At 41.2% G+C, this 15,391-nt stretch overlaps 1 protein-coding gene across 2 annotated transcripts in view; it reads right to left on the bottom strand.

Annotated features, from left to right (window-relative positions):
* Positions 1-12,407, bottom strand: part of LOC143287683 (transmembrane and coiled-coil domain-containing protein 4-like) — a 31,526-nt gene extending 19,119 nt beyond the window's left edge. Inside the window, exons 1-7 of one of the 2 annotated variants that reach the window (XM_076595872.1) lie at positions 12,323-12,390; positions 10,230-10,289; positions 9,816-9,912; positions 9,199-9,256; positions 8,587-8,731; positions 7,260-7,392; positions 1,498-1,595 (exon numbers count right to left, since the gene is read on the bottom strand). In XM_076595872.1, coding sequence (XP_076451987.1) covers positions 1,498-1,595; positions 7,260-7,392; positions 8,587-8,731; positions 9,199-9,256; positions 9,816-9,912; positions 10,230-10,289; positions 12,323-12,380 — 649 coding nt within the window. In that variant the 5' untranslated portion in view covers positions 12,381-12,390. Of the gene's footprint in view, positions 1-1,497; positions 1,596-7,259; positions 7,393-8,586; positions 8,732-9,198; positions 9,257-9,815; positions 9,913-10,229; positions 10,290-12,322 lie in introns of both variants that reach the window. The other variant, XM_076595873.1, reaches the window with a different exon arrangement.
* Between the last annotated feature and the right edge of the window lie 2,984 nt (positions 12,408-15,391).

The raw sequence follows: 15,391 nt of genomic DNA, 5'->3' as shown, positions 1-15,391 counted from the left end.
AGATTTTTTTTATCTGCATTGACTGTGTAAAACAACTGTTCCTAAAGGCAACCCCTACACACCTAGAGTTTATCTTCGATCGAGCACAGATGACATCCCTCATATACTGTATTGTCACACACACCTAAGCTGTAACTCAATAGACCCTAAAGAAAGATGTGAATTTCATATGCAAAGAATTCATAGACATGAAATACACCTGCCATGGCACTAGTTCAATCAAAGCAAGCACTCTGTATCGAAAATGAGATAACTCACTTCGGACGACAAGTTTTCTCCCTTGCTTTTCCCCACAGACGGCCCATTTGTAAGGGTTTGGAAAAAAATTACAAAAAATACAAAATACAGAGTAAGAAAATGAAACTTTCAGAACTGGTTTATTACGTGTTGAGCTATTACATAAAAAAAAAAAAAAAATCAAATTTCTCATCTTATTTTTACAGTTTTGCCATGTTCACCCCGAATCACCATACCCATGCTCGCTTTCTGCATTAAATTCATTTTCTTCTTTGTCATCATTCACCTCTTCAATGTCCGACCCTTCAGTTTGTAGCATTTCAAGTACTTCGGCAACACTAAAACGTTGCCATCGCTGCCTTGTTCACTCCGCATTTTGAGAAGAGCCCACTTTGCTAACAGGCTGGCACGTGAGCAGACAACCGGTCAGTGACTTTGTCAGTGTGTGTGCAAGACGGGCCACACATGGCAGGCTGGCCAATCATACCATTCGATTGTGGAGTGACCCAGAATAGTGCACTCTGCTTGGCTAATCACAAAATCACGTGTACAGCGCATGATGGATTTTTATTTCTTGAAAATGCTATTCCATTCCGTCGTCTGAAACTGAATACATTTTATGTAGGAATGCTCAAGCATTCCTTTGTCCGGAGAGAGTTAAATGCAGCCAACTTATAACTGAAGAAGAGGTGTGGAGCAGCAAAGAGGAAGGAAGAAACAACCTGATGAAGGAATTTGTTTTGGGGATATCTTCTACAAATACATGCAGCAAACAGAGGAGCAGCTTGCTAAAGTAATGCACCTGGTAGAGGGTCAAACACCGACTCAGCTGAGAAGCTGAGAAGGAATCTGCCAAAAGTTTGGTAAAACCTGCTTGCGAAATCAAACGTTTCGTTCCCTAATGTGAAAAAAATTTCAAAGCAAACTTTGCACAAAGTTTGTGTGAAGTTTGGGTCTATAAAGTTTACAAAATGACCACAAAAAAATTTGCTGCAATCATTTTTCCCTTCAGTGCAAAGAATGCATGCAAATTTTGAAAATGGTTTTTCACATCTATGGAATTCTAACTTTACATACACAGACAGAGGGACAGTCCACAACATGTCAACAGTGAGTGTACTGTTCGCATCTAACAGCGTACCACCAGTAACCAGAAGTCAGGCAGACTAATATAGCAAGATTGTAGATGCAAACACACGCACACACTAACACACACACACATACACACTAACACACACATCAACTGTGTCCTATACACACCTATGAGTGTGCCACCAGTGACAGTAGCCAGGCCGATCAGTGCAGCACGTTTGAATTTCCTGTGTTTGGCCTTCTTCTCCTGTTCGGTCTTCTCTTCTCTGGAAAGTTACAGGGAATAAAAAAAAATCAAAAAAATCATTCAACTATGTTGCATGAGACATTATTCCAGTGCTCAGCAATGTCACAAAATCCCCAATTATTCTACTGTATTGTATACTTGTATTTGTATTTCTTTTTATCACAACAGATTTCTCTGTGTGAAATTCGGGCTGCTCTCCCCAGGGAGAGCGCATTGCTATACTACAGCACCACCCATTTTTTAAATACTTTTTCCAGTGTGCAGTTTTATTTGTTTTTCCTATCGAAGTGGATTTTTCTACAGAATTTTGCCAGGAGCAACCTTTTTGTTGCCATGGGTTCTTTTATGTATGCAAAGTGCATGCTTCACACGGGACCTCGGTTTATCGTCTTATCCGAATGACTAGCATCCAGGCCACCACTCAAGGTCTAGTGGAGGGGGAGAAAATATCAGCAGCTAGGCCATGATTCGAACCAGTGCGCTCAGATTCTCTCGCTTCCTATGCAGATGCGTTACCCCTTGGCCATCACTCCACTGGAGGACAGTTATATTGTTTCATTATAGACGTATCCTGTTACCTTTACTGTGCATTGCCACCAATCTTCTTCTTCCTTCATAGGCTGTAACTCCCACGTTCACTCATATGTACATGTGTGGGAATTTACATTTATGACCATTTTGTTTTTTTACCCCACCATGTAGGCAGCCATACTTCGCTTTTGCGGGGGTATATGCTGGGTATGTTCTTGTTTCCATAAACCACCAAATGCTGACATGGATTACAGGATCTTTAATGTGCGTATTTGATCTTCTGCTTGCTTATACGCATGAAGGGGATTCAGGCACAAGCAGGTCTGCACAAATGTTGACCTGGGAGGTCAGAAAAATCTCCACCCTTTACCCACCAGGCGCAGTTACCGATTGAAGCCTGAGCATTCATGTGATAGTAACTCATGCAGTCTGAGACCAAACACCTACTGCTCTTTTTCTGCCTCTGGAACTTACACTTGGAATGAGCTCCCTCTTTCACCTTGTCAAATCTCTGCACTCAGTCTTTGAAGTCTGGCTTTAAAACTCTACTTCTTTCCAAAACAGCTCCGCCCCTCCCCTTCCCTTTTTCTGCTGTGCGGTTTCTCTAGTTTTTCTGTTTACATGTATCCAGAAGTTTTGTCTATTATCCTTCTGAATCAGACGTGTGCATGCGTGTGAATGACTGGTGTGAAAACATTTTGATTTGTCTCTGCACAAAATTAAGTATATTATTATCAGTATTATCAGTATCATCTTTGTAATCATTCTTCTTCTTCTTCTTCTTATTATCATTATCTAATGTCATGAACTGCAGACAGAATCAGGAATGGGGGAGAAATGCTGGGCATGCTTTAGCCACAGATGTGCAAACACATTGGGGAACAGAGGGTGAATGCATCCACTAACTCATCTAAAATCACTGACATGCAATGATAAATCCATTCAAATTCCTCATCACAACATATAGTATGCAGTTTGAAAGTGCCACAGAAATATAACTTCAAAATCCTCTATCTATTCACTGGCATGCAATGATAAATCCATTCAAATTTCTTGTCATAACATATATGCAGCTTGAAGGTACGACAAAACTGAAGAAACAGTTAACCTGCAAAATGTAGTCTGAAAGAGTGACAGAAGTATAACTTTGGTAGAACTCACATCAGCAGTCTGCTTTCCTATTTGTATCACCAAGACTAAGAGTGTGATTTAATATATTGCTAACAATTTAGATTACAAAACAAACTTTATCTGCAAAAACTCATTTTAAAAGTTTTAAAAGTGTGACAGAAATATAATTTCAGCAGATTTCAAATTCAATGTTTGAATTACCAGTAATTATTACCAAGACTGAGAATGATGGGCATGGTTTGCATCAGTCTGACATGGTACAGTATATGGCACCAAATAAATGTTTGCGTTACCCATAAATATCACCAAGACTAAGAATAGGATTAATAATAATTGTGTAAAAGACACACCTGGTTTATCTATACATGCATGGCATTGCCAGAAATTATGTAATCTGTTCACTTTCTGTTTAACAAACAGCTAACATACACAAGCTTCATAAGCAGCACATACTAATTCTGTGAACACCAACAGACACACACTATGGTGATAATGATAACAATAATGAGCACTCATTGGTGTATCTTCTCAAAAAGAACTCAAAGTGCTTTACATGTACAAAAACTGTTAAACAGTGAATGAGAAATAATGAAAATAAATCATCTAACTAACACACTTCAAAAAGACGTCACTAAGTCACTCGTCCAACTCATTTGCTTACTAACGACTTACGAATTTCCACACACACACAGAGTCCCAAATAGCTTTACACACATACACAAAACATTCACAGCATGGGTAAAAAGTGGTTTAGATATAACAATAAAACCCAATACAGCCAATGAAAACACAAAGTCACACAAACACAGTGCTACCAGCTTCCATTAAAGTTAAGCGTGAGACATAAAAAAAGCACAACTTCAATATTATTATCCACCGAAGTGTTACAATGACAAACATCTGTAAAAAGGGGGGAGAGAGTCCAACACAATAACTTAAAAATACAAACAAAATTATCTTTCCTCCATGTACTGTTATGACATGATGTTGTATATTCATATCATGTTACCTACCAATTCAATAAACAAGTACACTGAAATAAATGTGGCTTTATAAATCCCTTTTTTTTTTTTTTTAAAGGTTAAAGACCCCATAGCTTTTAATGGCCATAGAGGCAGTAAATTCATATTCCTGCACAGGAAGGCAGGGCCCAATCTTCTCCTTCCGCCGCTTATAGCCTTCCCTGACTGAAGGCAAGTTCCCATTCACACCTGGGTGGAGAGATGAATATCAGAACAGGGTGCCTTTCAACGCGACACAACATTTCAAAATGGGCGGCCTAAAACTCAGATCATTGGAGAACACTGAATCTGGAGTCCATCACCTAACCGATTCTACCACAGTGCCCCCCCCCCCCCCCCCGACCCCCCTCAAGCACTCCCCCTCCCTCCCAGCCCCCACACCCCTCTAAGCAAATACAAGCACACTTTATTTCGAAGTGGTCAAGTCCCCTCTCAGACAACAACAAATGATATTTAGGAATGCACACAGCCTGTGTACACAGGTCTGTGAGAAAGAAACTGGGGATCAACAAAAGTAAAATAACAAAACAATCCAAATTACAAAATCATACAGCAACTCAGTGCTACAAACTATTGCAAATTATGCCTGAACAAAAGATTTCTCATTCCAGTGCGTTCCAGCCATACAAACCTTTCCTTTCTGAACCAGAATGAAGAAGCAAAGTGAACAAAAACATTCTGTAAAGAACATGGAAACTAAAAACGATGTAATAATTATTATAAGGTTGCATTCACATTAAGCCCAACTAGTTGTTCACAGCCAGTTGCCGTCAGCCTGACACAGCAGCACCCTTCAGTCACACACAGCCAGCTGCTGTCAGCCTGACACAGCAGCACACTTCAGTCACACACACCCAGTTGCTGTCAGCCTGACACAGCAGCACACTTCAGTCACACACAGCCAGCTGCTGCCAGCCTGACACAGCAGCACGCTTCAGTCACACACAGCCAGCTGCTGTCAGCCTGACACAGCAGCATGCTTCAGTCACACACAGCCACCTGCTGTCAGCCGGACACAGCAACATGCTTCAGTCACACACAGCCAGTTGCTGTCAGCCTGACATAGCAACACACTTCAGTCACACACAGCCAGCTGCTGTCAGCCTGACACAGCAGCACACTTCAGTCACACACAGCCAGCTAGAAACAATGTGACACTATCCAGATGGAAGAAACAAATGCTGGGATTCACACTGCTGGCATAACTGAAGAGTTCCATCCCTGGAATCAACCATCTATCTGATCAGTGTACTCAAGACAAATCCAAAAGCTGGCTGTTGCTGGCTGGTGACCAGTGTGAACACTTATTGCCAGCATCCATGGCCAGAAAGTGCAAAATAACCTGCACACAATTCCCAGCCACCTGCTGTCAGCAACTGGCTGGGCTCAGTGTGAGCATAGCCTTTTTCATGTTTTCACACTTTTCATATGTCCCTCCTTTCATATTTCCACACTTTTCTTACACACATAATTTCATGTGTCATGTGTTCATGAGGTACTTTTTGTACCTACCTCCTTTTATGTTTCTAAGCTTTTTGTACGCATTTCTTTCATGTTTCAGCACTGATATACATAATTCCTTTCATGTTTCTACACTTTTCAATAAACATGATGTAACATACGCACATGATGTAAATATTACAATTTAGTGTTGTTATTATAACATTCTGAAATTCTTATCTAGGTGTTTTACTATGTGCAAAAAATAGTGTATGTTAACCCTTTCAGCCCTTTAAGGTCTTCTGCCTGTGTAACCCTCCCAGCCTGGCATGTTTTGGCCTGGCTACATCAAAGCGAAGGGGTGTTTCACTTCAGGCGCAAATTTACAGCAACTGCTCAACCGAAAGCTACCAAACTTCACATAATGACTGAAATAATTTTGACACAAGTTGCTGAAGTCTCAAGATGAGTTTCAGTTTCAGTAGCTCAAGGAGGCGTCACTGCGTTCGGACAAATCCATATACGCTAAACCACATCTGCCAAGCAGATGCCTGACCAGCAGCATAACCCAACGCGCTTAGTCAGGCCTTGAGAAAAAAAAGAAGAAAAAAAAAGGTGAATAAATAATAGATAAGCTTACATAAATAAATAAATAAATAAATAATAATTATAATATAAAAAAAAGGTAGTAGTAATAATAATATGATGATGATGAAGGATGCAATAATTTACTTGTAACTTTAAATAAAAACAGAAATAGTAAAATGTCAGCTTCTGTCGATGTTGTCCGCCTCTTTGTCAAGACCAGTTGCTAATTTTATCTCCTTCACTTTCCAAAGAATTATCGAATCAATTATATAAAATCGTCATTACCTGGGTCAAATTTGCTGCAAGAGTCCATCATAATTTCATCAAGCACTTGCTATGCAGTAAGCCTTTGATGTTTTGCCATATGGATGTGGAAAACTGGATAAAAACTGGAGCGAAACTTCGCGTGCCAGCAAGGAAGGAAGTTAAGTTGAAGTTTGTTCCCTTATCTAGCAGTTTAAGGCACAATGATAGACTGGTGAACTGGTTTAAAATAAACAGGTTTCTTTGCCAGAATGCTAGACAGGGTCAGGCAGAGAATGAGTTAAATTAAAACACTTGCAGACCACAGAAATACATACAGTATTGCAAGCATGTTTTACGTATACCATACATAACAATCAACATGTTCACACTATCTTAAAATGAGCATTTGAATATAACCACCCCCTCAAGACAAAAGAAGAAAAAACATGAGTGAATATTGTAATCAATAGCAATAACAAGAAGAAAAAATACTGTAATGAACAGTGACAACAACCATAATAATGATAATAATACTAAACAAACAAATCAATAATGAAAACCACCACACACACACATAAAATCTCTCTCTCTCTAAATATATATATATATATATATATATATATATATTTATATATTCATCTATCTATCTGGATAGACAGATAGACAGAGATATATAGATAAGATAGAGATAGATATCTATATACGAAGAAAACACAAGCACTCACTCGGACATTACGTATTTCTGAGAAATGATAGAGGCAGCCAGTTGACACTCTATCTCTTCCATGTGGTCCCAGCTGATGTGCAGACGCCATGCCACATGCTTGATCAACGCTCTCATCCGGGCATCATAGTTCCCTAAGACACAGCAAGTATCATGAGAATGTCAGCTGCATGGTAAATGCTGTGAAGAAGATTAACTGACTGATATGGATACTTATATAGCGCCTATCCTCAGTCCAAGCTCCAAGCGCTTTACAAACATGGAGCTTTTTGTATAACAGGCTGCCTAACTGGCTGGAGTTACCTGACAGCTGCCTGTAGGTGCTCATCATTTGTTTCCTTGGTCATTCACACACAAACACATCATTTATTTCCTTTGTCATTCAGTCACACTTCACACACACACCACACACACACACACACTCACAACACACACACATCCACAACACATACATGTATATTAGAGTGGATTTTACTACTGAATATTGCCAGGGACAACTCTCTTGTTGCTGTGGGTTCTTTTATGTGTGCTAAGTGCATGCTACTTATGAGACCTTGGTTTATCCTCTCACCTAAATGACTAAGTGTCCGAACCACTATTCAAGGTCCAGTAGAAGAGGTGAAAATTTTGGCTAATGTGTGGGGATTTGATTTTGTACACTCAGATACTCTTGGTTCCTAGGCAGAAGCGTTACTACTAGGTCACCACTTCACTAGACAATTGCTTGATCAGTGCAATCACACATCCTACTCCCTGAGACACAGCCAGTACCACACTGGTATGAATAGTCATGGTAAATTGGTATCACATTGTACTGTATTGTATTGTAGTATACTGTATTACTTTTTCCTTACAACAGATTTAAGAGTGAAAGTATCAATAGTGGAGCTTTGTATGCCATAATACAGAGTTGTTTCCATTCATCTACCAGAAGCACCCCTTTCTCTCCCTTAAATGTAATTCCTTTCTCTTCATCACTTTTTCCATGAAAAGCAAGCAACAAACCTCTGAGAAATATGTATCCATTTCTTCATCGCGAAACCTGGATGAGTATGATTAGAAAGTGTTCCTGGGTTTGTATGTGTGTAGCAATGCAGATTTCATTCAAATGTGTAACGTCCAACATCATAGTGACCCTCTGAAGGCAGTCTGAGACACCCAAAAATTAGGGTAAAGGATTTCAAGGGACCCCCCAAAATTTTTAACTTATCAGGAGCCATGAACACTGGTAGTGACTGCTGTAACAGCACCCATCCAAGACCCTGCACAACCTGAACAGAAGTCCCTTTTCCATCCGTAGCGACAACTGTGTGAACTGTCCTACCCACCTTGAGAGACAGCAATGCTGATCAGTTCACTGACCACGGGAGAAGCGTCACCCTTCAGCACGTCCTCATTGAGGATGACGTCCACAAACGGGTGCATGTCATCCTGACCTGCCCCACTGTACATGGCATGGATGGCTTCATGCACCTGCAATCAGCATACCATGTAGCAGTCAATGATTTACCTTCACCTGTATGAATCAGTGTTGGGTTTATGCACAAGTCAGGCATCTGTAACTTTTTAAAATTTTTTTAAAGCAGATGTGGTGTAGCGTATGTGGAGCTGTCTGCAAGTTTTGTGCCTCCTTGAAATGGAACTGAAACTGATGCAGGAATATAGAAATCAACCAACCAGGTCTGCCAAGTCTTGTTAGTTGTTTTTTTTCTTTCTTCTAAGTTAAACCCTATCACAACCCATCCTTGTCTTCTTCCTTCCAGAGGGAGAGGCAGACAGACAAACAGATGTACATACAGACAGATAAAAACACAGAGGCAGAGTTCTGAGAAACTAATTTCAATAATCTGAGAGAGAGAGAGAGAGAGAGAGAGAGAGAGAGAGAGAGTGTGTAAGACAGACATAGGCTGAGTTCTGAAACTGAACTTGCATCATCTGACCTGTTTGGGCTGTTCCAAGCCATTTAAAATCAGGGTTAAAGTCTCTTTGTTGAATTCTCTGAAAATAGAAAAGGAAACAAATGAAATACTGGAAAAACAAATCTAACTGAAAGCAAAAACCAAACAGCAAAACATGGACCAACACAAGTGACACTGGCACAATACAAAAATTGCTGATAATTTAAAAAACAAAAAAAAAACAAACAAACAAACCAAACCCAGAAGTTTACACAAACACACAGAGACATATGCACACATGTATACTTACACATACACACACACAAACACCACGTACACACACATATGCACATGCACACACACACACATACACAACACCACCACCACCAATGAAAAACTGAAAAACATTACGAAAAGTTCCAAAAATGTCAGACAGAGCAAGAAGGAAAAAGTGCGTGACTGTCAGACACACTAAAGATACTGATGGCAAGAGAAACATATTTAAAATGCTAACTGAAGAAGTATAGATGAACTAATGAATCAGAGACACCAATGACCGGAGAAATATGCTTGAAGAAGAAGTAAATAAAAATAGAACAAACAAAAAATGCATACACTCATTCAGTTCTCAAACAATTTATGTGAAAATCATCACAGACCTGTTCCAGTTTTCTTCAAACAGCATACGCAGACCCAGTGCACACAATGCTGCATAGGAGTACTGGCCAGCATCGGTCATCTCTTGGTGAATGGACACTGTGGACAAAGGTCAAATGTCTTCTTTGCTTACCTGTTACCATCATCACCACCATGAAAGAAACCTGTGACAAGAATTAAAATCACTTCTGACAGCAGAGCTCAACTTGCATCTATATCAAGACTTATTTTGAATAAAATGGCATCCATAACAATTTCAGTGAAATAAATATAAAATTCTCAGAAAACAGCATCCATAAAAATTTCAGCAGATTGAAAATCAAATTCTCAGTAGATGGCATTTATAACAATTTCAGTAGAGTATCAACTTTTCAGTTTAAATGTATTGTGAACAAATGAATACAACTGGAAAATACCTGTTCCTGCTGTTTCTCCTGATGTTGATGGTAACATCTGGAACACAGCTGACCGATGTCCTGATGTGTGAAAAAAACTAAATCAGTAGTACTTTATTATCTGATTCATTCTTATGGGTGGCTGCATTCCTCTCTCTCTCTCTCTCTCTCTCTCTCTCTCTATATATATATATATATATATATATAGAGAGAGAGAGAGAGAGAGAGAGAGAGATGCATCTTAATAATAAATCCAGGCTCCTCTTTTGTTTTCCAGAAAAGGAGGGGGGAAATTGTAAAGCAAATCTGTGGGGATGAGGGGATTGAAAAAAAATGAAAAAAAAGTGTTCTATAAGTGCAAGCCAACAGTTTTTCCACAGGTGAGATCAGCACACATGTATGGCACAGCAAGCGATCATGAAGAGGTCCTCACGCTTGCTGTTCTTGCTCAAGGCTGCTGCCAGCTGAGAGTTCAATTTCAAAGCATTTTCTCATTTCAGAGCTTCAGACTGATGGTGAGAACCAGGGGCCGCATGAGCCCTGGCTGCTGAATAAGTGAGGAGCCAGAAGGCAAAGGTCATGGGCCAGTTAAACTACACACACTCAGCAGCAAGATAAATATGCACACACTCAGCAGACCCACAGAGAAATAAACAGCTGCATACGCCATTGCATTTAAGGAAACTCAAATATCAGTCTTACAAAATACAAAAATACACATAATCTGAAGTTAAGAAATGTTAACATCCTTTAAGTTTTCTATAAAAAAAAAAAAACCCCCAAAAACTGGGATGACATAAGCTGACCAGCCTTTACGGTACCAGACCGCAATTCTGTGCAATCAGACACAGTATTCATACTGATCTGATAGCGGTTATTTCTGTTCGTGCTAGAAGAAGCATGACAAACAAAAACTTTGTTATAAATGCTAACCAAAAGTTAATGGTGGAAGGTCACACGCACACACACACATATACAATATGTACATATGTGGACTGCCCACCTCATATCTTTCTTCAGTACTTCTTAACGTATATATGTATACTAGTGGTATAATAAATTCAGCTGCCTATTCTATTTCTAATCACAATTTCATGAAACGTACTAATGGTAATTTTGTAATTATGTATTATAAGTTCAGCTACCTATTCTATTTTTAACCTCAATTTTCATGCATATTTGAAGCAATTACCAACAGTAAATTTTGTGACTTTCTTTCTGTGGTTTTGAGTTTGACTCTGAGTGTTTTTGTACTAAATCTGAACAATATGTGCATTATTTCATCTTGCCATATCCACACAATTATCTGCAATGTGCCAATCAGAGTGCTGCTTTTTCCATTAAAAGGACCCCCAACCATGTAAAGGCAAACAAAAAATATGGCAGCTTGAGTGGACAAAAGTCAGCTTCTATTCCTCATATGAGTCAGCTTGCATTGTTTTTAAGTTATGCTTAACTCTTCTTTCTTTCCATTGCATGTCCATCATCAACTTGCTGATGACTCTGTTGTGGTTGATGCATGTTGGGTATTTTTGTGTTTCCATAACCCACTGACATGGGTTACATGCAGGATATTTAACATGTCTATTTAATCTTCTGCATGCATATGATATACAAACAAAGGGGGTTCAGGCACTGGCAAGTCTAGGCATATGTTGACCTGGAAGATCTGAAAAATCTCCACCCTTCACCCACCAGGTGCACCTGAACCTGGGATCCAACTCAGGAAACTTGGGCAAGAATCAAGCACTCTAATCGTTCACTTTAACCACCACACCTGTCGATCAGAAATGTAAATTACACTGTATCTATCAATGATATCAAAATAGGATTTACCTAAATACTTCCTTATAATGGATGAAAATGGGAAAATGATTATATATAACAATGTCACTGGAGTCTTATTTTCCGTGAAGCTCTCCTTGTGTGACATGCTAAGTCAGAGTTTTCGACTGCAGTCACTCATCATCATGTGATACATTGTTTACTCTGGTTCTGGTGACAGCCTTCATAGTACAATTAACGTTCTTTAGGTATATGAATCAGAAGCGCAACATGTAACTGCTGTCCAGCGTATTTGTTTACGATTACTGGAGACAAAAATAAATCCGTACCATGCTTGTTTTGTTTCCCTGTCTGGTTACTTTCACACTTCCCTCCGAGTTCTGCCATGTTTAGTTGACGTCTGCTCTACTTCCGTTACAAACAAGTTACCTCCCTCAGCGGCTCAGACTCCGTTCCAGCTGAGGTCAACAAAGAAGGTGGTATGGCGCTGACTGAGAAGCTTCATCAGCTATTCCAGCTCATCTGGCAGCATGAGGCAGTTCCACAGGACTTCAAAGACGCTTCCATCGTACACCTGTGCAAGCGAAAAGGAAATCGTCAGGCATGCGACAACCATCGTGGAATATCCCTGCTGTCCGTCGCAGGCAAGACTCTGGGCAGAGTCAGTGGTACTCAACCGTCTCATAGCGCACCTTGAGCAAGGTCTCCTACCAGAGAGCCAGTGTGGCTTCTGGAAAGAACGCGGGACTATCGACATGGTGTTTGCTGCCAGGCAGCTCCAGGAGAAGTGTCAGGAACAGAACGCCGACCCGTTTACTCCACGAATGTCGACTGATCAGACCAAGGCCTTCGATACTGTTAGCAGAGATGGCCGTTGGAGAATCATGGCGAAGCACGGATGTCCCAGAAAGTTCATCACCATCATACGGCAACTACACGATGGGATGCTGGCCCGAGTCCAAGACAACGGAGAGACTTCAGAACCATTCCCAGTGTCTCCAACGGAGTCGGTCAAGCAAGGGTGTGTTCTTGCCCCCACCCTGTTCAGTCTCATGTTTTCAGCCATGCTGACAGATACCTTCAGAGACGCTGACGTAGGCATTGGCATCAGGTACCACACAGATAGCTCACTCTTCAACCTCAGGAGGCTTCAAGCAAAAACCAAGGTGAGGACAGACACCGTCAACGACTTCCTGTTTGCTGATGACTGCGCTCTCAACGCTGCCTCCGAAGCTGACATGCAACACAGCGTCGACAAGTTATCTGCTGCCTGTAACAACTTTGGCCTCACAATCAGCACAAAGAAGACTGAGGTGATGCACCAGCCAGCTCCAGGACAGCCTTACGTTGAACCAAACATCTTCGTCAACAGGCAACGACTGAACGCGGTGGACAAGTTCACATACCTGGGCAGTACACTCTCTCGCACAGTTGTCATCGACGACGAGGTGAATGCCAGACTTGCCAAAGCCAGCGCTGCCTTCAGCAGACTCCATAAGAACGTTTGGAACAGGAGAGGCACCACCCCGGAGACGAAGCTCAAAGTATACAAGGCCATAGTTCTCACCACACTGCTCTATGGATGTGAATCATGGACGGTCTACAAACGCCACGCCAAAAAGCTGAACCACTTCCACACCACCAGCCTCAGAAAACTTCTCGGCATAAAGTGTCAAGAGAAGATCCCTGACACGGAGGTGCTCATTCGTGCAAACTTGTCCAGCATCTACACCATCTTGATGCAGGCCCAGCTGCGCTGGGCAGGCCTTGTAGTTCGCATGCCAGACCACCGGCTCCCCAAGAAACTGCTGTACGGCGAACTCCAGCATGGCAAGCGCTCCCATGGAAGCCAAAAGAAGCGCTTCAAAGACACTCTGAAAGCCGGCTTCTTTGAAGGCCTTCAGCATCAGCCACGACACATGGGAGCTGAATCCACAAAGGCGCCAAATCCTGTGAGGCCAACAGAATCGCTGCAGCAGAGCAACGCAGACAGGCCAGGAAAAGCAGTGCTAGCAAGTCCCCGACAGCCGCCACCATCCCCTGTCCACACTGCGTCAGAACCTTCCGGGCGCGGATTGGCCTGACCAGTCATCTGCGCACCCACGGAGCCCAACCCACCCATCCCCAGGATTAGATGGTCCTCGTCGATCCCGACGGACAAACCACATTCCCCCCCCCCTCTCTCTCTCTCTCTCTCTCATCATATTGATATCATTTGTTAGAGATACTGATGTTCGCAATTTGTCGTTTGTTTTGTGCAATACATTTACATTTAGATATAATGTATATATTTATAGTTACTCTGACAGTTATGATTACTAACAGTAAGGCGTCGAACAGCAGGGATTTCTGCAATACAATACGGAAACCCATCAAAATATGTGGGTATTCAAACCGAAACCAAACTGGGGGCCAGTACAAATGTGTAGTCACTGGTTTTTATAATCAAGAAGGTTCAAATCAGGCCGTGTTTCTTTATCTGAATTCGCAACTTGCATTTTTATATCCAAATATAGAATGAATAAATGTGTAATCATATATATATATATATATATATATATATAGGGAGAGAGAGAGAGAGAGAGAGAGATGGTATTCAGCTTAACAGTTTCTCACTTTCACAAATACTTACAGAGGATTTTTTGTAAGACTGTCGTGACATCCAGTTTGGTCGATGTCATGACAGTGTTGCATGCTGGTGAAGAAAAAGATGTATGGCTCAGCTATGTTACTGTAGTTTGGTCTGAACACGGACTGTGGCGAAAGGCTTGTGGTGCACGTGCTCTGGGCGCTGTTTGTACATGACTTTAAATTTGGGAAGCGCACGAAAGTTATTGTCACACCCATATGGGCACACGGAAATGAAGGTTACAGGAGTGACATGTCGAACAGACAGACGATGGGGTCTTAAGTGTTATGGAGCACTTGACATTCTTGAAGAGAGAGTGTATCTCCTGGATGTTGGGACTGTCGAGCCGTAGGAAAGCTGCTGGTCTTGAAGTACTGAGTGAAACTTCAGGGCTTGTTTTGGGACCAAGCTTATTCGGCATGTATGATTATGAGCGTCCTCCACTTGTACTGATGACACCCAACGAGGAATAATCTTCTGTACTGATTGAAGACAAGGCCAAAAAACGAACTGATTTTTATATGCACAGACTTATGAACGTTCTTGAAGTCTGACCAGATAACAGTAATTTAATGTTGTCTCCATGAAGTGATGTATTGATGTGATGTATTTCCGGAGAGGAAATAGGGGAGAGCGCGTCACTACACTACAGTGCCACCCTTTCTACGTCTGTTTTTTTGTTTGTTTTGTTCTGTTGTTTTTTTGTTTTTTTGTTGTTTTTTTTGTGGGGGTGGGGTTCTAAGCGCGTTGGGTTACGCTGCTGGTCAGG

Source organism: Babylonia areolata, chromosome 11 (assembly GCF_041734735.1).
Source record: "Babylonia areolata isolate BAREFJ2019XMU chromosome 11, ASM4173473v1, whole genome shotgun sequence".
Lineage (NCBI taxonomy): Eukaryota > Metazoa > Mollusca > Gastropoda > Neogastropoda > Buccinidae > Babylonia > Babylonia areolata.
Note: the sequence above shows the minus strand (reverse complement) of the source record. Positions and strands in the feature narration are given on the sequence as shown.